General features: G+C 35.2%; 1 protein-coding gene across 2 annotated transcripts; it reads left to right on the forward strand.

Moving 5' to 3' along the window:
* Window positions 1-240: 240 nt before the first annotated feature.
* ALF4 (aberrant root formation protein) lies at window positions 241-21,549 on the forward strand. 2 transcript variants are annotated; one of them, XM_089145538.1, is made up of 14 exons: window positions 241-627; window positions 710-889; window positions 983-1,132; window positions 2,901-2,973; window positions 12,023-12,201; window positions 12,303-12,362; window positions 12,606-12,762; window positions 12,856-12,918; window positions 13,035-13,306; window positions 13,388-13,459; window positions 16,794-16,871; window positions 17,001-17,180; window positions 18,093-18,144; window positions 20,327-21,549. In XM_089145538.1, exons 1-14 carry the CDS (start codon window positions 517-519, stop codon window positions 20,545-20,547), a joined length of 1,848 nt encoding a protein of 615 aa, XP_089001664.1. In that variant the 5' UTR covers window positions 241-516; the 3' UTR covers window positions 20,548-21,549. The 2 variants fall into 2 exon arrangements, with proteins under 2 accessions (XP_089001664.1, XP_089001665.1); XM_089145539.1 differs by lacking the exon at window positions 17,001-17,180.
* The last annotated feature ends 843 nt before the right edge of the window (window positions 21,550-22,392 follow it).

Genomic DNA, 22,392 nt, shown 5'->3' on the forward strand with positions numbered 1-22,392 from the left:
TCTCTGGATTTATAGATTTCACCTCATACCCATAAATCTATAGATTCACGTTTTTAGTGTAAAAAGGTAAATCTTTAGATTTCATGAATCCAGGGATTCACACAACCAAACGGGTGTAAATCTCCCATCTGTGAATCTAGAGATTTGAAATCTATGGATTCATATAACCAAACATGCCATTAAGAAGTTAGAATATAAAGAGAAGAGCTAAAGTGCCCCTTTCATGGTGCATGGCACATGTGTCGTTTCTGGGATTTTATTTTTAGGGTTTCCTTCAATTACGATTTCGAGCGATTTGATTTGAATCAAAATTAACGCAACCGGTTCAAGCTCAAGGTAGAAATGAACTCACTTATATCATAGTGTAGTCTGTGTTCTTGACAGAAAAATTTGCACTTGGAAGTTGGAACGCTTGTTAACTTCCTAGAGATTAGACTATATTCCGAGAGTAATTTTCATGAAGCATTTATAGTTCCAGTTTTCGTCGCGGCAAGTGTACTCCAATTTCGATTAACAATGTCAGAAGGGAAAACGCACTCGATTGAGTCGCAAAGCCAAGTGGATCAAGATACACCGCTTAATCCCCTCGCCCTTCGTCTTCGTGAAATCTTGAATTCGTGCTCCAAAGTAAGATTCTTCACTTTTCATCTTTCTCGAGAAGTTTGCGTGTTCATATGGTCTCAGCCTTAGTTTGTCTTCTCCTCTTTAGTCAGTCGAAACTGGTGATTTTGATGAATCCGAAGAAGCCGTCACGAAGGTCGTTAATTTCCTTGATTCCGTCAGCATTGCCGCTGTATCCGACACTGACAGTCAGGATTCGAAGGAGAATGATGCGTTAATGGTCCTTACTGAGCTTATGTGCTTCATCAGTTCTCCTTCACTGGACCAGGTCTGTTTTTTTTCCCATATTAGAGCTCTTTCAGTTTGATTTAGTTGATGTTTTTTCACTTCCTTCTTCAGTTTGGATCATCCGTTATTGCAGGAAGTGATCGATGCCTTGTCGTTTGATTTGCCCAAGGCAATTGCCAAGTTCGGAGATGTGTCTCATAAATGTGGGGAACTTGTCGAAAGTCTAGTAACGCACCTTTTATCAACTTGCAATCCTCGGAATATGGTTTCGGTTCTCTGTGATGTATGTACTCCTTATCTGCCACTTATCAGAGCACTAATATGAGCGTATTCCCCTGTTTTTGGGATTCATGTGAAACTAGGGAAAGACTAGTTAAGTGAAAAACCAGAAAAGGCTAAAATATATCAAGCAATCCAAGCCATGTCGGGGCGCTGCTTTTAATGTGCCTGAATTGAATGTTCAACCTTATCATCTTCATTATAATCCGAGGACAATGTTATTTGAAGAACAACTATGCGCGTTCAATAAAGTTAAGTTGCCCCCACTTGAGTCTGTAATTGGAAGCCAAGGTTAAATGCGTTTCAAGTGGATGTCGATTGAGAATTTATTGTGGGTAGATGCAAATATTATTTTCAAGAGATACAATGAGTTCGTGTAGTTTCTCCACATTTTTCAGTAGTCAATCAAGTGTTGGGTTTTCTTGATTTGGTTGGTAAAAGTCCTAAAGCCAAGGGAGGTAGAGAGTTGGAAAGGGTTTAAAGCTTATATCCTTGTCCATTCTGAAGTCTTTTTTTCTTCTGGGGTCTATAAAAAGGGGGCATACCAAGTGCACGAGGCTCCCTCTGTTGTGGGTTCTCGGGAGGGTTGTAATATTTGCAGCCTTAACCCTGCTTCACAAGGAGACTGTTTCCGGACTCAGACTGATGACCACTAAGTTACAATGGAGTGACCTGCCATCTGTGCAAAGTCAGTAGATTTGATTAGAATGATGTAGTTGTTATGATAGTATTGGTTGGTAGTACAGTGAGACTAGTAGTTTGTTAGAAGGCTCATTAGTTAGTGAATGCTATTCAGTCTAATGGTTTCAGAGTTATAATTTTGGATAACCAAAGTGGTCTTATTAGTAGTTTGCTGGCTTTTTTATGGACTTCAAAATTAATGGTGAGCATGATATAGAAATTCTAGCCCAATTAGGAGACTGTAGGCCTAGCTGGAGTTTTTAGATTGATGATGAAATGAAAATTTAAACAATGTAAATCTAATTGAGCTCTTGCTTTTAGAGGCGCAGTGTCGAGTTAAATTCCTACTCTTTCTCTCCACAACACCCCCCCCCCCACCAAAAAAAAAAGAAAACCACCAAAAAAACACAATAAGAATGCTTTCTGTTTTCTATTGTTGTTCTCTTCTTGCTATCTAGCTGAACTGAAAAGTTGGACAAAGCCTTTTTAAGTGAATGATGGATCTTGTAATTGCTCTCTTTTCCATTTTAAAACTGATACTGCTAGCCCATCTCGACTGGCAATTATAATTCTGCAAACAAATCCAGTTCCATCAACCACATATGATCCTTCAGTTATCATCAAATACTTCAATCCCAATCCTCCCTTCCAGCCGGTAGTACATGCCATAAAACCCTAGATTATCAGTTCATTCTGAACCCCCAAATCCCACTTTCATACATGAATTCCACCACTGCCTCCTAGCTGCATTAAGGGACAATTAAGAGAATGCAATTCTTTTTCTTTTTTGTTAAAATGAGTAGGTAGCATCAAAAGTTCCTCTTAAATTTCTCTATTTAGGATATTCCTTCTCTTTTTATTTTTATTTTATATTTTCCCCCCTTTTTTGGTGTTTGGAAAAGGGGGGGGGGTGTTGACATAATCCATAATTTGGCCCATGATTGTTTATTACTTCTGTACTATTTTCAGATCAATATCTGACACTTGTAAGACACATAGACATCCTATGTATTGGTACTTTTTTATAACTTGTCTGGTTATCGCATTATTGTGCCTCTGGTGTACTGATGACATTTCATTTAATTTAACAGGCATTAGTTTCCCCTGATAAGATGATCCTAACACCTGCTTATGTTGCACCTCTTCTGAGTGGGCTTTCAAAAGGTAATCTATCAATGTTCTTCTGTATCATTCAGATAGCAATTGACAATGCAAATGCATTTAATGTTTGAAGAAAATTTTGGTTAAGTGGAGCATAGACAAGTCACTAATATATGCATTGCAGTGCTTACAAAACACATCCTTTTATCTGGTGATCCATTCCATGTATAATAAGCCATTTAGAAACAATTGCGCACGGACTCACAGATCACCAGACAAAAGGATTAAAAAAGATAATCTACTAGTCTGGCTTTTTTTTAACTGTTTCTGATCAAATGATGGGAATCATATGTTTCCCAGGAGCACATGAATTTATTTATGTTCTTTCACTATCAATGTATAGTTACACGTAAAGATGGCTGTATGCAGAGGTAAGATACTATGAGCTCCTTCTTGCATTGTTGATGCAGAGCATAACTGAGTGGAAAACAAAATCTAAGGCTTATTTCTCTGGCCATCTATTTTCCCTTTTATGGTTGTTGGATTTATTCTTTTGATTGAAATTAATAATAGAAAGGGAAAACATCTATGTTTGAATTTGTGGTAAGATACTATGAGCTCCTTCTTGCATTGTTGATGCAGAGCATAACTGAGTGGAAAACAAATTCTAAGGCTTATTTCTCTGGCCGTCTATTTTCCCTTTTATGGTTGTTGGATTTATTCTTTTGATTGAAATTAATAGTAGAAAGGGAAAACATCTATGTTTGAATTTGTGGAAGAAGTCGTATGTGATTATGATTTAAAGAAGATACAGCTGTAGATAAAAGTGAAGATTTGGTTACGTTTAGTGGGTCTTTTCAGCTTCTTGAGTAGTTTGATAGGATCAGGTTGTGACTCGAAAATGAACTCAGCCATCATAGTTTGGGTTGTTGAACCAGTGATTGAGACTGGCTGTATTTGGTCTGGTTTTGTTGATATTAAATTAACCTTGTGCTGAGGACTGTCTGACAGAGTATACCCAATGCATGAGGCTTGTGGTCCTGCAGGGTCTGGTAAGGATCATACTGTTTGCAGCCTCGCCCTTGCTTTTGCAGAGAAGCTGTTTCCAGACTGAAACTTGCGACCACTTGGTCACAAAGTATGGAAACAATTTTTTATAATCGATGGAATCTCTACTTATCATGCTTAGTTGTTGATGGAGCAACTTTGCTGTTGTACCAATGCCCGCCCTGTAGAATTACAAAAAAAAGGGATCAGCAAAATGAGTTGCGACCAACCATTGGTGGATGGTAAAAATCCACATGGTAGCTTAGGCAATTCTTCTAAAGTGTATTCATCCAAAAAAATATAAAATAATAATAAATAAAAAATGTGAAGGGTAAACATATTGCACAAACCCTCCTGTACTCATGGTTTAAATAAGCAACATGGTAGCTAAAGTAATTCTTGTAAAGGGTGAACATGTTGCATAAACCCTCCTATACTCATCAAAAGTTTCTATTTGGAGTCCCCCAGCAAATTGCAAAATATTGCCCCCCTCTTGGATGTGGTTGGCCTAAATAGCGTGAGTTGTTTCACAATTGGAATCGTGATGAAGAGTTAGAATGTCTGGTGAGGGCGTACTATCTTATGGTTTAGAAAATTTGTCAAATAGTAATTAGTGAATCATCTTGCAGATCCAATGCTTGGAATTTCTAGGTAATCCCTTTATGTCACTTAAATTAGGGAATGTTAATTAGGTCATCTAAAAAACCTATTGTGTATGATATTATTAGATTGATTTAGTATTAATATTCATTATTAGCATTCTTTCTCACTAATATATAAATATATACACTCAACTTGCATATGTAGATGCACATGTTGTTAAATTAGAGAATAGTAATAATGAAAATGAATATTATAATCAATCTAATTCTTAAAAAATTAAATAGAAAGTTTTACTAAAAAAAGAAACTAAATATAAAGTATTGAATAGATTGGAAAATTTATAAAATCCCTTATAGCTAATTTATCTTTAACAATGAAATCACCAAGTTCAATAAAATTGTAGATTGTAGTGCTTATCCCGATGTCCTCAACTTCCTCTATAACCGAAGTGTTATAAGCTCAACTTCCTCAGCTTGGATTCAATACTGAAATGAAACAATGATTCGATTTAGAAGAATATGAAGACATTAAATCCCCAAAAAAATCAAACTAGAGATAAATTAGCTATAAGGGGTTTAGTTTATTTTTCTATGTATTTAATACTTTATATATATATATATATATATTTTTAGGGGGGGCTAAAATATTCTTATTATCTAATTTCTCGAGAGGCTTTTTTGTTTTTAACGCTAAGTTGAAGAAATTGGAAAATAAGGTACATCACTTATTGTTATCATATGTTATTGTTCCATGTAAGCTACACAAAAAGACGAGTGTGAGATAGATAGTTATGCAGTAGAGAGAGTGAGAGTGAGTGCTCAGCCAGAGGTGAAGCTTGCAGAGAGTGATACCCACACTTGTAGTGAGATGTATTTGCAAATATATTTTCTAGTAAAATTAGTTTTTTTTTTTTTTATTTAGAAGAATATGAAGACACTAAATCCCAAAAAAAATCAAACTAGAGATAAATTAGCTATAAGGGGTTTAGTTAATTTTTCTATGTATTTAATACTTTATATTTAATTTATTTTTTTAGGGGGTTTCAATATTCTTATTATCTAATTTCTCGAGAGGCTTTTGTTTTTAATGCTAAGTTGAAGAAATTGGAAAATAAGATGAACTTATTGTTATCATATGTTATTGTTCCATGTCAGCGACACAATAGACAAAGTGTGAGATAGATAGTTATGCAGTAGAGAGAGTGAGAGAGAGTGCTCAGCCAGAGGTGAAGCTTGCAGAGAGTGATACCCGCACTTGTTGTGAGATATTTTCTAGTAAAATTAGTTTTTGTCAACAATTTCCACCGATTTGTAATTTACAAACGAACCGTTTTATAGATCCATAATAAGGGAAGAGCATTCAACAACAAGCCTTGTCCCAACTAAATGGGGTCTTTCCTTCCAATCAGTTCTGTTTAAGGCCATACTAGATTTAAGGCCTAAATTATGCATATCCTTTGCCACCACTTCTCTTAAGGTTATCTTAGACCTACCCCTAGCTCTTTAATTCCTTCATTTTGAATTATATCATTTTTCCATATATGGGGGCATTTATAGGCCTTCGTGAACGTGTCTGTGCTATCGCAAACGACTTTCTCGTAGCTCATCATTTATTGGAGCTACTCCCAGACCAGCTCTAATATGATCACTAATTATCCTATCCTTCATAGTTTTGCCACTCATCCATCATAGCATCCTCATAGGAAAAATCATGGTACGCAAAAATGCAGATTTCAAAACCAGGGAGTGAAAAGAGGGGTTCCAAAACCATAAAATGAAAAGAGGCTGATGAAATGCTTGCAAGCAAAAACAAAAGTACCTTTCAAAACATACGTTGTTGGAGGTTGAAGATGATGTAATTCCATTTCTAGCAAACACATAAGTACCTTCCAAAACCTAGTTCGTTTGAGCCAAAATGTGATTCAATTTCTATTGGATCCCAGAGAAAAATACGAAAGGTACATTTTTGGGTGTCTTTTACTTTCTTCTCTGGGTTGCCAATGCTGATTTGTGATCTTTGTGAAATCTGCAAGTGGAAATTCTCTTTCCTAATTTGGTTTTATAAATATAAACAAAAAGAAAATATAAAGGGTAGTAGGGTTACCAATAATCGAAAGGAAAAAAAAAGATAATGATAAGAAGACTAATACAAAAAGTATGCCATTTGAATAAAAAACTAAGAATACCATAGTCAAGTGAAAGATTTGCCATGAAACAGGAATACATGCATAAATAATATATAGTAGTTAGATTTTTATGCATGTGCATTCGCCCTTTGTGCTTTCTATGCAAAACAAATGGAGCTATAAGAAAAAGGCATTTCAGTGGGGTGTCTTCTTCTAAGTGATAGGGTCGGGAATACATTAGCAAGCAAGAAATTACCCACAACTCTTTATGTTTTCTATGCAATACAGATGGAGCTATAAGAAAAAGGCATTTCAGTGGGGTGTTTTTTTTCTAGGTGATAGGATCGGGAATACATTAGCAGGTTGGAAAATTACCTATTAAAAATGTCAGAATAATGGAATAAAACTAGTTTGATTAATACATTCAAATAAAGTTTGATATTGGAAAGAAAGAAAAAAAAAGGTCCAAGTGTTTAATACATTTGAAAATTAAGTAGACCTCTCACATATAATTTTTCTGTATTTTGCATTGTCCATCTTCTTATTTTCTAAATCAATCACTTGTTTTATTTTATCATTTTCCTTTTTAACTACATCTGCAACAGTTATATTTGATTTGATGTTGTAGTTGTTTTTGCTATCCAACTTGAAGTAAAATGAATGCACCCTATCCTGACAATAATCTAATTTGCTTTTATGTTGCAAATTAGAAGGAAAAAAAATTAGATTTCTTATTAAATTATCTAAATTAGTATTATAAATAAATTTTTTTATAATGCTAATATAAAATATTTATATATTGTTTTAGATGATAATAAAATATATTCTATTTACCTTCTCGGGTGATGTTACATATTCAATAGCTGAACATTCAATAATATTTTGGATAGCACAAACATAACAATTTCTTATTGTACATGTGGAATCTGATACTCTTAATCTTACCATAAATCTATGAATGAACAATCAATTGTTAATTAATATAGTCATAATATAAATTTTTGTTAATAAAAATTATGGTTTAGAAATCTTATTGTGGTGTGTATTCTGCATTCTTGTTTTCACACTTATCACAAGATGTTTTTCCTTTTATTTGTATCTTTGTTCTATAGTAGTTGCATACATGTACCATTGTTCAGGATTTTCAATATTTGTGATGAAGCCTTTATACAATAGCCTTCATCCTATACTGTAATATGTTAATAAAAATCTACCTTAAAAGAATTGGACGGGTCTTTTGTTAAACCTTTCACCATTATATGCTTTGCATTCTTATATTTTTCGTTTCCTTGTTTGTCATTGTTAAGTTTCATCATACCAACATCTGATTTTAACCTGCAACATAAAAGTTTTGTATAAAGTTTTATCAAACAAGTTAAATATGGTATGACTGCATCCACATTGATAAATATCAATCCACAAATTCCCCTAGTTGAAGAACTAAAGAGATAGTAAGTAATCATTTTTTTTACGAAATAAATTATCCCGATATCATCACCTTGCTCCTCAACTTTCTCTATAACTATTCTGTATAACTGAAGTGTTGTTTAAGGAAATTTCATATTATTAATGCACATTACCAAAAACTTGATTTTGGTCTAGTAATGAATATAAACAATATGAAATTTCCTTAAGCAACACTTCAATTCCAAATGAAATTGAGGAACAAGGTAAGGATATCAATAAAAACATTTACAATTAAATGGAACTTCATGATTTGAAAACTCAAATTGATATGAAAGAAAAAAATGTATTTGGTAAGTAAATTTATACTTTATTTTAAATATTATTTAATTATTAAATAACTTCAGCAACCATACTCGTTTATTTTCGTTCTCACTTTTAGATGTCATTGGGATGGTAGTCAAATTTAAACCTTTGGCTACAATGATAACAACACAGACAAATGAAAAAAGGGGGAAAAAAAGAAGAGAGAAATTTAGAATTACCAATATGAAGTAAGTTTCTCTTCAACATTAATTTTATAAAGTTCTCTATAAAAATTAACAATTTTTTTTCTATTGTTTATTTTTAGGTCTAATCTTATCATGTTAACCTTGTGGGGTGAATACGCTATTAAATAATGAAACAATCTAATGGAGATTACATCAGAACATCCAACTGTGGTTTTCTCATTCGTAATAGGATCATTTTATAAAGGTAAAATGAATTTATGATTTTAAAAACACCTTATTATTGAAAATTTATAATATGGGAATATTTTTATTTTTTCAAGATTTTTCTTATGTACGATTGCATCCACATTAATAGGTATCAATTTGTAAATCGCCGTAGTTGAAGAATTAATGTGATGGTAAGTAATCATTTTTTTTATATTAAAAGAAATCTTTAACTATATTTAATTTGTTTAATAAGACTTTTTACAAAACTTTTATATTACATGTTAGAGTCAGAAGTTGGTATGAGGAAAGTTAACCATGACAAACAAGAGGATATAAAATATAAGGATACAAAGTATGTAATAGTGAATGATTTAACTAAAGAACCATTAGATTCTTTTAAGGTAGATTTTTATTGACCACCTTAGTTTTTAAAAATAAATTTCTTTTACTTTTATATATATGTTAATTAATTATTAGCATATGTACTTCAATGGGAGGAATGCTATTATATAAAAGTTATCTTCATAAATATTGAAAATCTTGAACCATGGTACAATGTGTGCAACTCCTTTAGAAAAAAGATACAAATAAAAAGAAAAATAACATCTTCTTAGAAGTGTGGAAACGATGATGTAAAATACACACTACAATAAGATTTTTTAAACCATAATCTTTATTAACAAAAATTTATATTATAACTACATTAATTAACAATTAATTATTCATTCATTTGATTTATGATAAGATTCAGAGTATCAAAATCCTGATGTAGAATAAGAATTAAAATGTTCGATGTTATCTAAAATATTATTGGATATTCAGTAAATGAATATGCAGCATCATTCAAAAATGTGAATACAATATGTATATTATTATTCATCCAAAATAATATATAAATATTTTGTATTAGCACCATAAAAGAATTTATTCATAATACTAATTTAGGTAACTTAATTATAAATCTAATGTGTATTTTTTCTCCTTCTATTTTGCTGCATAAAAGCAAATTGGATACTTCAAATTGAATAAGAAACAACTATAATATAAGATTGAATGCAGTTGTCGCAAATCTAGTAAAAAAAGGAAAATTATAAAATGAAACAAATGGTTAATTTAGAAGAATATTGAAGATGAAAAATGCAAAAAGACCAAAGTAGAGAAAAGTTAGATATGAGAGGTTTACTTAGTTTTTAAATGTATTGAATACTTAGATTTTTTTTTTCAATATCAAACTTTTTTTTGAATGTATTATTCAAACTAGATTTGTTTATTCCATTATCCTGACATTTTCAGTGGGTTATTTTTCTGTTTGTTAATGTATATCAACTTAAAAAGCACCCCATTCAACTATTTTTTCTTATAGCTCAATCTGTTTTTCATAGAAAGCACAAAGAGTGGCATGCATTTTCTAACTAGTATGCATGTATGTATCTTGCTTCCGCCAAAATCATAAGTTTTGAAAAGATCTCTGCTAGACAAGATTCCAGGTGAGATTTAATTGGCTTTAACTCAATTAAATGTGTGGCGATCCAGGCAGTCAGATTGGTGGGGGAAAGAAACATAGCTTAACCCGATTTGTGAGCCAAGCCTTTGAATTTTCTCCCCTTGATGGTCACAAAAGAGATGTAAAATCCTCTTTTTTTCCTCCTTTCTTGTAGGGGGGCAAGAAATAAAGTTGCCTTAAATACATCTTGAATGTAGTGTATATAACATACTTTGGGGCCATGTGGCCATGTATTATATGCTTTAGTTTGTATTTCATGGTAGCTAGAAATAGTTTTATTTTCAGTAGGGACTTCTTGCTATCTGAATGAGATATTTAGGCCTTTTGCTTTAACTTGTGGCTAAAAGGGCAGGCACACACACACACAGAATTATAATAATGTTCTTCCATGATGAGTGAAAGGGCTTCTCTTATGTGGACAGCCTGCCCTCACATCTTTTATTTGGACTGCACTTACTCTTGCTATTTGGCAATTTGGATGAGGTTGAGATATGATGGAGACCTAGGCAAGGGTCCTTCACTGACATGTTGAGTTTCAGCCTGAGCAGATTTTTCCACTGGCAGATTGAAGCATCGAAAAACTCAGGACTACCAAGAGGGTGTATCGAAGAGAAGGTAGTGCATTGACATACATGGGATGGTAAATGGTTGAAGTTGTTACTGAAATTTGGCTAATCCAGACCATTCCCTAGATATCCAACAGCCAAAATTGCCACTTTTTTTTTTCACATAGCACAATCAGGTGTGCCTTCCATGAAGGATATGTAGGCAGGCTTCCTCCCATGTTTTAGCCCAAGAATATTACCAGGATTGTTTTTGTAGGTTTTTTTTTCATTTGATTCTTAACATGGAATCCTTTGGCCTATTTAGCAGCAGAACTAGATTTTGGACTTTCTAAACTTCTTTTTTCCCTTGTTGTTCTGACAGTTGGTTTTATGCTGTACCTTGAGCCACACTTCTCAAAAATATGGTGGACTCTACTAATAGTTGCGTGCTTATCTCATTTTGAAGCCTAAGACTTTGTTAGGGTCTGTTTGCTGGTGGAACTGTCTTTAATGACTATTTTCATGTCAAACAATCAATAGCAACTCTTTTATAAGTTGTTTTTGCATGGTTGTTCCTTCCAAGGATCCATGGATCCAGTCACGGATCAGCGAAATCAGATTGATCAACCGAGGTCTACTGATCCTGGTTTCGCCTGGGTAGCTGATTCTCTTTTTTTTTCTAGGATTTAATTATTACTTTTTTCCTCCTGAATTTGTTAAGGGTTTGACGATCTCTTATTCTATCCATAACAAAAAGAATAAGAATCTGTTGTTTGTACTTTTCTGTTTCATTCATTAATGAGGCCAATAAAGTCTGTACCCCGTCCTCTTTCTTTTTTCCCACTTTCAGGGTCCAGTATCTTGCCATAAAGATGCTGAAGCCCCATAAATTTTCCTACAAAAGTCCAATGAAGTTGTTGGAGCGGTAGAAGTCAGTCTGCAGGATGCGACTCACCCTTTGTGATGGGAAGTGCTGTTTTTATAGGTTGTATGGATCCATTGATCCATTACAGAAGAGTTTCAGTCACTAAGCTCTGTTGCAACAGAAAGATAACCATTTTGAAGTGGTCAACTACATTTGAAATTTGAACTTTGAAAATTATACAGTAGGTGAGATATATTCGTTAACAGATGCATTCATTTTTCCTTTTTGTTTTTGCCCCAGTCTTTCTTTGCATTCAAAGACGTGTCTTTGAACAAATAAAAACAGCAATCCCTGGGATCCTGAAGGCTCTAAATGTTGTGTCTTCAAAGTCACATGATGAAGAGGAAAATACCATTATGGATTTGATTGGCAGGGCAATAAGCATTGCCACTTCTATACAGTCAGCTTCCCAAAAGTTGGTATGTGACACTCAAAAGAATCTTCCTTGTGCAATATTATGTTGACGCTGACAGTTTGTCCATCACATGCCCTCTAATTTCATCTATACTCCATTCAACAGGAGAGCGGAAGAAAAGAAGAGCTCAATACTTTGCTTGGCCTTTTTGTGCTGCAAATAATGGTTGAGCCTCTACTACAGCTAATTCTGAATTTTAGTTTGAGAGCCCCCAACTCTTAACTGCAGCTTCTTATCTGAATTACTCATCATTGCTGTTTGCCATTACATGTTTTTGTCACTTAATTTTTAGTGAAAGTTGCCCTGATGTGCTAGCATTTTTTATTTTTTATATTTAATTTTTCCGTGCTTATTCTCAGTTGCGTAGGTTATATCATTTTATGGTTCCTTTGCCACCTTGATGTGCAGGCTCTTCTTTCACGGGGCATGACAAACAAATGTCATTTGCAAAGTTGTGTTCCCCTGGTTATACAACTGTCACGCTTCCTTCCAGCATGTGGTTTGTCATATATTGGTCTTATAACTGGAAATGACGTTGACGCCTTCACTGGCAGTATTTGTGGAGGTATTTTCAACTTTAATTTATTTATGTGGCTTCTGTTTTCATATATCCACTTAGTTAAAGGGTTTCTGAAGAAATGTCAACAAATTGATACAGAAGACAGTGATGATGATTATGCAAGTTGCTTTTCCTATGTCAAGCATGGAGGAGCTCTTACAGGTTTGAGTTGTCACATTACATCCATTGAGTTTCTTTGTTTGCGTTATATCTCCTCCTAAACCATCGTTGTATTTGAGTTCAGATTTTAACTTGTCTTCTGTTGATTGATGATGCAGTAATTTGGGGCCATAACTATCATGAGGTTTCAAAGGCTGCTGAGGAAGATATGGCTGGACTCAAGGATAAACTTCGTAGTAGTAAAACTAAAACGTGGGAAGCAGTTGGCATGCTAAAATACATACTCTCCTCAGTGGATCAACCATGGTTACTGAAGAAGCATGCTATTGACTTCTTATTGTCTATTATGGATAGAGATATGTCTCAAACCTGTTTGGATGAGCCTGTGGATTACTTAATCTATATGCCTAGTCTTTTTTCTGCCGTAAAGGTATTTTTGTTTTTGTTTCTTGTGTGCTTGAGCTCATTGGTGATTTATCTGTTGGCAAATAAGTTGGTATAAATATTCCAGGCAATTGAAATGGTCATAATATATGCTCCAGATGCAGAATTAAGGAAGAATGCTTTTTCTGCATTGAAGAGGGTGAGCTATTCTTTTATTTTTTAACATTGTTTTTGAGACTATCGTCATTGATTCAATGCTTCTGTTTAATCATCAAAATAAAAATGAGGGAAAATTACATGATTTGCCACTATTGGCTTTGCATTTGCAAAACTAGCTACCCTTTGTTTGCTTTAATGGAAATTACAAGTTTAAGTATTACAAAAATAGCTTAAACGGTGCTCTTCGGAACTTCAACATCATATACATACATTGTCCTTCAGATTGGTTAAAAAAAACGTTTTGCGCAGTTTGACCGCAATTCATTATTCCAAAATCGTAGACAAAATTGCAGAACGACCAATATTGTGCTGAAATCACAGTTTGGTGAATGGTGAGAGAAGCCTTGGTGCAATTTGCTCTCACCAACACTCCCAAAATTGCATTTTATGAAAACAAATGACGGCCAGATTTGATGGTCTTGGTGTGGTCACACTGGGGGATTGCACCTCGATCTCCATAGGCTTTGATAAGTTTTCTGACCATGAACCCCCTCCCCCCCAAAAAAGAAGAAGTAGTCGCTAAGGTCATTCGACAACTGAAGTAGCAATATGGCCGCAGAGAACATACCATGGGAGAGTCGAAGATTGACAATATTAGAGTAACAGTATTACATGTAGAAGTACTTGTTAGGGTTAGGTTTAGGGTTGGAGGCCTACTGGAAGAACAATAGAAGAATTTGAGGTTCGTTTTGTGCGTTGATTACTTCAATTGCCAAAGCAGTGTTTAGGTGTTATGAAAATTGTACAACAACAACAACAACAACAGTAAGCCTTGTCCCAACTAAATGGGGTCGGCTACATGGATTCTTGCCCTCCAATCAGTTCTGTTCGAGGCCATGCTAAATACAAGGCCTAAACTATACATATCATTTCTCACCACTTCTCCTAAGGTTATCTTAGGTCTACCCCTATCTCTTCTAGTTCCTTCAATATTGATTATATCACTTCTCCGTACAGGGGCATTTATAGGTCTCCGTTGAACGTGGCCATGCCACCTCAAACGACTTTCTCGAAGCTTATCACTTATGGGAGCCACTCCCAGACCAGCTCTAATATGATAATTTCTTATCTTATCCATCCTAGTTTTGCCACTCATCCATCTTAGCATCCTCATTTGTGCCACTCGTTTTGTGCGTTGATTACTTCAATTACCAAAGCAGTGTTTAGGTGTTATGAAAACTGTACAAGAGGGGAAAATCTAAGGTTGGAGGAGCCAGGATTTTGATGCTTCAGTGATTGAAGAACAGAGGATATGGTTGCTTTCTGTAGAGTTTACACTAGAGCTGCCATTGATGGTTCAAGTAGCCATTGCCATGGCTTCACTTTTATACTCATATGTGGAACTAGCAGGGAAATGGGCAGGTTACAGTGTATGTATATGATGTTGAAGTACCGTAAAGCACTGTTTAAGCTATTTTTGTAGTACTTGAAACTCATATGGGTCATTTTAACCTAACAAAGGGTGGCCAGTTTTGTAAAAGCAAAGCAAATAGTGGTTAATCATGTAATTTTCCCTAAAAAGGATATGTTGCTTTGTCAAATCCAATGTCATGCCAAGTTTTTGTGTATGTTTGGGTGCAAGTTTAATTTCATGCCAAGCTGTATATAGCACTGTTGCCAAGTGTAAACAGACTGGAAAATACCTGTTCCAGTCTGATATTTTTGAATATAAGATTCATGGTTACTACCCATCAAAATATGTGATGTATGAACTTCTTTGCAGTTCTCTGATGCTTTAGGGGAAGCGGTCCTAGATCTCCCACTCAATTATGTTGTTTCACAACTAAAATGTGTTGGCTAAATGAATTTTTTATTTTTTTAAGTATGATTTCATGAAATATTTCATGGGGTCATAAATTGAAACGTGTGTATTTGGTATGATTTCTTCACCCTATATATGAGAAATTGAAACCAATTTCATTTGAATGGAGAAATAGATGGAGAGCTGTTTCACCTTATTATGGGGAGTTATTTAACTGAAATCACTACAAACTTATTTCCCGCTTTGCAGTTCAATGAGCATCTGTTTTGTAATGAACACAAACTTGCCATTTAACTCTTACCTTAGAACTACCTTTCTATACCCATTGATTTTCTACAGAAGAAGCAACAGAGCAGGTGACCCTGCCCCCACTCTCCCTTCTCCCAACCCCTCCTCTTGTGGTTGGCCCTCCCTCTGCAATTCTGATTCTTCTCAGTTTTCTCCTCTTCAGCTTTTCTGTCCCCCATTTAATTCACGAACTGCTTAGAAACTTCAGTTCTCTTTCTGTCAGTGCTTTGAAACATCTTAGACATTGACTGTGTACAATGCTCATATTGTGAAGGGTTATGAACTTATGAAAGAGCAAGATGACCAGGTGCAAAAAAATAATAAGTTTGAAAACGATGTGAGATCTCGATTTGGTCTTTGGTCCCTTGCAAGTTGCATCTCCCTTTTTTCTCATTGGAGGCTCGATAGTCTCTTGGATCTGGAAAGCTCAAATGAAATTTAATATCCATGAGGGCTGTCCATTCCAAACGTGAACTTGGCCTTACTACCATCAATGTCTTCGACACAGTTGATTTTCAGTACTGTCTCTGCTGCGGATCGTTTCACTCCTTTTGTTGGCCATTCCCTTCATAAATTTTGCATCTTTAATTCTTATGTAACTTATAGCCTTATACATATTGGACATTGATTCCTTGAAGGATTACGAATTATAAAACCCTTGGCCTATATATATTTTATAAAATGCAATGACATTCTAATATTGAAATACAGCCAACATAAACAGAGATTAGTCTCCCTTTTCTTACTTAGAGAATCTAGAGTGCTTCTTTCTTTCTTTGCCCCCCCCCTCCCCCACTTTTTTCAAATCTTGGGGTTTGGGTTTTTTTTTTTGGGTGGGTGGGGGGGGGGGGTTGGGGTTAGAAGTGCTTATAGGTTATTGGCTAGCTGTATTTTGGAATGCAAAAACCTCATCAGCCGATACCCTTTTTCTGTTTCCGTGGGTGAATCTGAATTGTTGATCTAGGTGAATCTATGTTGATTTGCCATGACTATAGTCTGAACCTATGTAGGATCTAGGTGTTCTTGGAAATATCCAACCTAAAGTAAGTGTAATAGGATGACTATGCTGTGGACTGCACATTTGAACTAGTAAGCTTGAAATTTATAGTATTAGGTTGAATCGTTGAATATGATGGAACTTCTTAGCATGGTAGCTTAACTTCAAGTATTCCCTTGGCTATCATTTTCCTGACTATTTCTGTATGTTTGACCATGTTTGCGTTGGAAATTCTCATATCTGATTTCTATACAATGATACTATCAGGTACTTACCAATATTCCATCTTATCAAAGGTTTGACATCTTAAAGGGTTTGCTTACAAATAATAACTTTCCTTCGATGGTAAGTCATTTCAATTCAAGAATACAAGCTATACATGTAACAGTCATTCAATCCTAGAGTTACATTAACACCTTTTTAAACTAGTGGTCTTTTCTTTTTCTCCCCCCACCAAAAAAAAAAAAAAAAAAGATAGCAATTCTTCTAGATGTTGTTAGAGAGGAAATGCGAAAAGATATGGAAATTATGAAAGAAGAGAATGCTGCTGATAAAAGCTCGCCATTTTGGAGTTCTAGTGTCCTTGAATTTGTGGAGTTCGTCCTGAAGCCTCCAAAGGGGGGTCCTCCTTCCCTTCCCGAGGATAGTGATGCGGTCTTTTTCTCCCCTTTATATTAAGTTGATTTTAATTTTAAAAAATGTTAATTTCCATTTGGTTTTGATTCAATTAGGTTGAAAATTTTCTCTATGTATACTTCATAGGATAATGTTCTGATTGGCCTGCCCTCTATTGTTGAAGCCACATTTAGGTCATAAGATTAGGTGAAGGTCTAATGGCTGGTTGGGTGGTTAAGGCTTAGAACTTGAAATTTTCATACTATTAGATACACGATTAACAAAGCCAAGCTTATTACAATCCAGCTCTTACTGCAACAACAAGACTTAGTTTAATCAAATCCATAGTCTAAAATTAGGTTTCAACATGTAGTAGAATTAAATTTGTTGTACTTTGTTTTATTGATGTAAACATGCAAATAGAGAATTCTTTCTGGCAGCATTACCTATGTCAGAACTCTCATAGATCGGTCTCTCCTTAAATAAAAGCCATCTCTGTGGAGAAGAGAGACAGGCTCAGGAAGTGCTTGTGTAGGCCACACTCCTGGGCAGGGATCCACTTATACAAATATCATGGGGAGGACCACGTGAGTGGTGGATGATGGTTCACCAAGTCGGTTCACTTTTTCCACCAGCTGGCTGACCTAGATTTTGACTTGTCAACAGTTTTGGAAAACTGCATATGTGGGGTTGAAGGACCCCAAGGGAGAAGTGACAAGCTAAATTGTTCAACCAGCCTGGCTGGTCCTGTTGGGTGATTTTTAGGAAAATCTCTTAGAGGTAAGGGGCCTCCAATGATATGGTATTGCAGTGACTAATTTTCTTTCCAAGTTCTTAAGATATTTACTTAAAAAGTCTTCTAATTTTCAGGCAGGAGCGTAGAAAATACTTATTCTCTGCTGCAAGTTGGTTTTTCCTTTTTTTGATGCTGTACTTAATCCTAATGTGCAGGTATTATCCGCTCTCAACTTGTACAGATTTGTATTCATATCTGAGTCAACAGGTACAGGCTTTGAACTAACGAAATCTTTCCGGAATTCAATTCTAGCTCTTTGGATGTTAATTTTTATACATAATACAGTGTTGTGTGATAATTGTATTATATCGTGCTTGTATAATATGATAAAAATAACATCTGTTCTTTCGACATTTTGATTTATAGTGGCAGATTTTATTAACGTGAAAATTGGGGAGATTTTTGGCATGACAAACCAAAGGCGAAAATGGAAATCTAAACATTAAAACACAGGAATAGAATCTCTTGAAGCTGAAAATTCCTTATCAGTCTATTTTTACGCAGATTCTAATATCAGCAGGGGCATTGTGTTCTCTCAGTTTGTTTGTTAGGTCATCACTGTACACTTGTTTTTCCTGAAAATGGAACTTACGTTAAAGTTTTTAGTTCTTTTTTTTCCTTTTTCTTGTTGGTGGGGGTGGAGGACGGGTTGTAGGAGCTGTGTGTCTGGTGTGAGGTTTGCTGGTTTGAGGCTGCCATTTTGTGGGTGTTGTTGGGTTGTCTGCTTACTTTTTTGGATTGGGTTGCTGATTGTTGCTCTGGATGATCTTCTGTTTTCACCTTTACTTTCTTTTGGAGCTTTGGTTCTCTCTATCTTGTATCACTTGTGTCTTGACAGTGTTAAATCGGATTCATGGCTTATCCATAATAAATAGAGAAGTTTTATCAGGGGAAGGAGTGGACAAGTAATTATTCGAAAGTTTAAAAAAAATATGTATATATATAATAACAAGGTGAATTGGAGAAGAATATGCCCATTTATGCTACTGTATCTGAGATGAAAGATGTATAATTTATTCAGTTTGTTTTGATTTCTTTATGGTTTTACCCTGATAGACTAGTACCACTCTTAGCAAAGTTATGCATCAGTTCTGAATTGTTCAATATGACAAATCAGATTTGGTTCTACTAAAATATTGCACTATACTGTACTGTGACCTCTAGTTAAAACAGTAAGGGGTTTTTGGGTCAATTGAAATCCTGGGTTCAAGGGTGTGCTTAATGAATTTTGAGTCTACTACTAGAATTTTAGGTTTGATTGTTTTTGTTGGAGTATTGTGAAAGTCCCAACCAAAGCCTTCTGACATTTTTCTGAATCCTGAGCATTCATAATTGCTGGAACTAGTGTATTGATAGATGATGGATGATTCCGTTTTTAATCAAGTATATTGGGTAATGGATTGGCTGTGCTCTCATAAGGAGTTCCAAGGGGTTGATGGATGTTTTTTTGTTGATAATGGAGTCAAGATGTATGGCAAGTGGAGTTGGGGATCTTATTATAATAAATGCAACCAATTCTAGCCAGTCCAAAAAATTTGGGAAAATTTAGTAGACACCTAAGACAATTGGCAAAAAACATCGACACCCCAAAACTATGCCAAATTGGCACTCACCCCCTTTTCCATTAGAACCGTTAGTTGGTTAGAGAAAATGATGAATATGCCCTTTGTTGTAACATTCTATATATTAGAATATAAACTGACAGTGGAAAAAGAAGGAATTTATGGGTGAAGAAAGAAGATGAAATTTAGGATTTTATTTTACTAATGGCAACACCGTAAAGTCATAAGAGATTAAGGGCAACTTAGAAATTATGGAATTGTCTAATTATAACTTCACAGAATTTTGCAAGGGAGTGTAATATTGTGCAAAATTAAGAGACATTTTGGAGGGTCATTGCCAACTTGGCGTAGTTGTTGGAGTGCATGTGCGTTTCACCACTTATGTAGGAATGTCTGAAATTTCCCAAAATTGTGAAATTTTATGACCATGTATGCAACTGATGAGCTAAAAGATTATCTTATATTCTTATTCAACTAGAGATTAACAAGGTTATTCACTTCACGTGATTTCTAAGTGATTACAGCATTCCTTGTATTTGAACTGTTGCATGAGACTGAGTTGCCTTGTATACACCAATGAGTGTTCTGTTTGCTTGTGCATGTATCTACTGTTAAGATATATAATGTTGTCCACAGTAAATCATTTTTTGAATATTCACCTTGTTCTTGGATGTTGTCTTGTTTCATAGACATGGAGTTTAAGTGGTCATGTTAAAATCTCAGACATGGTGAATCAAGTCATGATGAGGGTCTCACCTGCATGCCGTGAATAAATTGATCTAACGTTTGTAATGATTTTCTTGGTTGTTTTGATTGATGAACTGCAGGAAAGACTAACTACACTGAAGTCCTATCAGAAAACACTTTACGTATGGCTTACATGGAGTGGTTTCTACCTCTGCGGACGTTAGTGACAGGGATCACGGCAGAAAATGAGAAGGATTACAGCGAGATAGCATTTGACATAGTTTGCGGTTTAAATCCCATTCAGTTCGTTTTGCATCGCTGTATTGAACTCATCGAAGACAAGCTGAAAAATCCTGCTTAAGTTGCACTATTTAGTGGGCGAGCTGTGGTGTCTTGGCTACAATTACAACCTCGTTGACTGGATCCAAAACTTGGAAACTGCCTCTTTTGCAAAGCAATGGGAAAGACTTCCTGGAGACTCCACAGTAGCGGGAGCTAGATGCATTGGGATGGCCCATCATTGTTGTGAAAAACTGGTCTTTGGTACCATTTAAGGTATGAATGCTCACAAAGATGTGCTAAGCCCACTGTCTATACGACATGTACTTATAAATTTTCGGAAAAGTTTTACCAGAAGAAGAGTAACTATTAAGAGGCTTTGCAGTTACATGGGTACTGGGAAAAAATCATATGTATATTTTGATAAGGGAACTGGTCTGTTAATGTCTATCTCAATCATCATATCGAAGAAAATCATAAAAATGGATGAGCCTTTAAATAACTATCCTTGTTGAGAGTTCATACACATCCCTTGTATAGATTTCTTTATTACTATGCAAGATTGGTGATTTGTACATGTACACTTAACCTCCTTCCGAGGAACACATGAAAGAGGTGAAGAGAAACAACCTAATAAGTAGCTAGCACCTGCAGGGACAAGCAGCAACCCTTGTTCTTCCAGGAGCGTTTAACAGGATATGATAATTTGCCGCACAGCGAACACGCCTTGATGGAAACACCTTCTCGAGCAGTATTGTGCAGGGCGCAGTTGCAGTTGCGATGGTATGGTCTCCTTTCGATCTCCATGTCTGTCATCGATATACAACCTTCGACCGCACATCGAGCCAGTCCTTCGAAGAACCCAACTGCTTCCATATCTCCCACTTCCCCCTCTCTAGGTGAAGTGAGAACTTGAATGGAAGAGCTCTAATTTGACTTCTTTCTTGGCAGGAGTTGGAGCAGCTGGTAACTTATTATGCTCAGGATTGTAGGCTGAGCGGAGTCATCGAGAGAGTGTGAAAGGGATTAGTCCAAAATCCAAGTTGAAATAAGAAACCATTATGACTTCTAGTTTGGAGACTTCGTGAGGGAAAAAAATTTGATAAATATATGTATGTTACCATTAAAACCATTTGATTTAATTTATTAGTCAATGGCAGAATATTCTTTCTTAGAAAATAATCATTTTATTTAGATAGAGATGATTCGAGAGAAAAATGATTGAAAATGGTAGGGTATGAATTTTATGTGTTTAGTAGGTCTCATGGTTATAGTTTCAAAACTTGGATCGAAATAGGCTGGATCAGTTAAGAACGAGTCTGTGGTGATTTGAATAAAAATCTATGGAGATATATTTCACACTTTTCTATTTTATGCTATCTAGCAATAATAGATTAATAAACAACACAACTTAGCAGAAACAAATTGATTTTCTACCCAAAAAAAAAAAGAAGCAAGAACAAATTGATTAGTGTTGATGCAAATGGATATATTCACAGAAAGACTTTAAGTGCACGCATCTTGTCAGTCTATGACATAAATAAAGAAGTCTACTGCTAAAAAAATATCCAATTATAAAAGCCAGTCAGATATGAAACTCCATCAGAAATTAGTATGACATGAAAATAGGAAGAAGCACATTTTCCCTGTGAATTTTAGTGAGGAGCATTAGGGGGTCAAAGAAGGGGAGGTGGCCCCCTGGGTTGGCAAGTATGATATTCATGTTACTATAAAAACATATGGTTTGGTGGTGGCAATATTAGAGGTGTTCCTTTTGGATGAAAATATCCTCCTTAGCTTCTAGACTAAACCAATATTGATGGGTGATGCAATAATGGGATGTATAAAAGTTCACTGCATTTGGTTCAATGTGTACATCAGAGCCTAACGTTTACAATGCTCCATCTTGCATTTAGTGTTCCCTACG

This window comes from Hakea prostrata, chromosome 2 (genome assembly GCF_041222555.1).
Source record: "Hakea prostrata isolate BN-2017 chromosome 2, UWA_Hpros_2, whole genome shotgun sequence".
NCBI lineage: Eukaryota > Viridiplantae > Streptophyta > Magnoliopsida > Proteales > Proteaceae > Hakea > Hakea prostrata.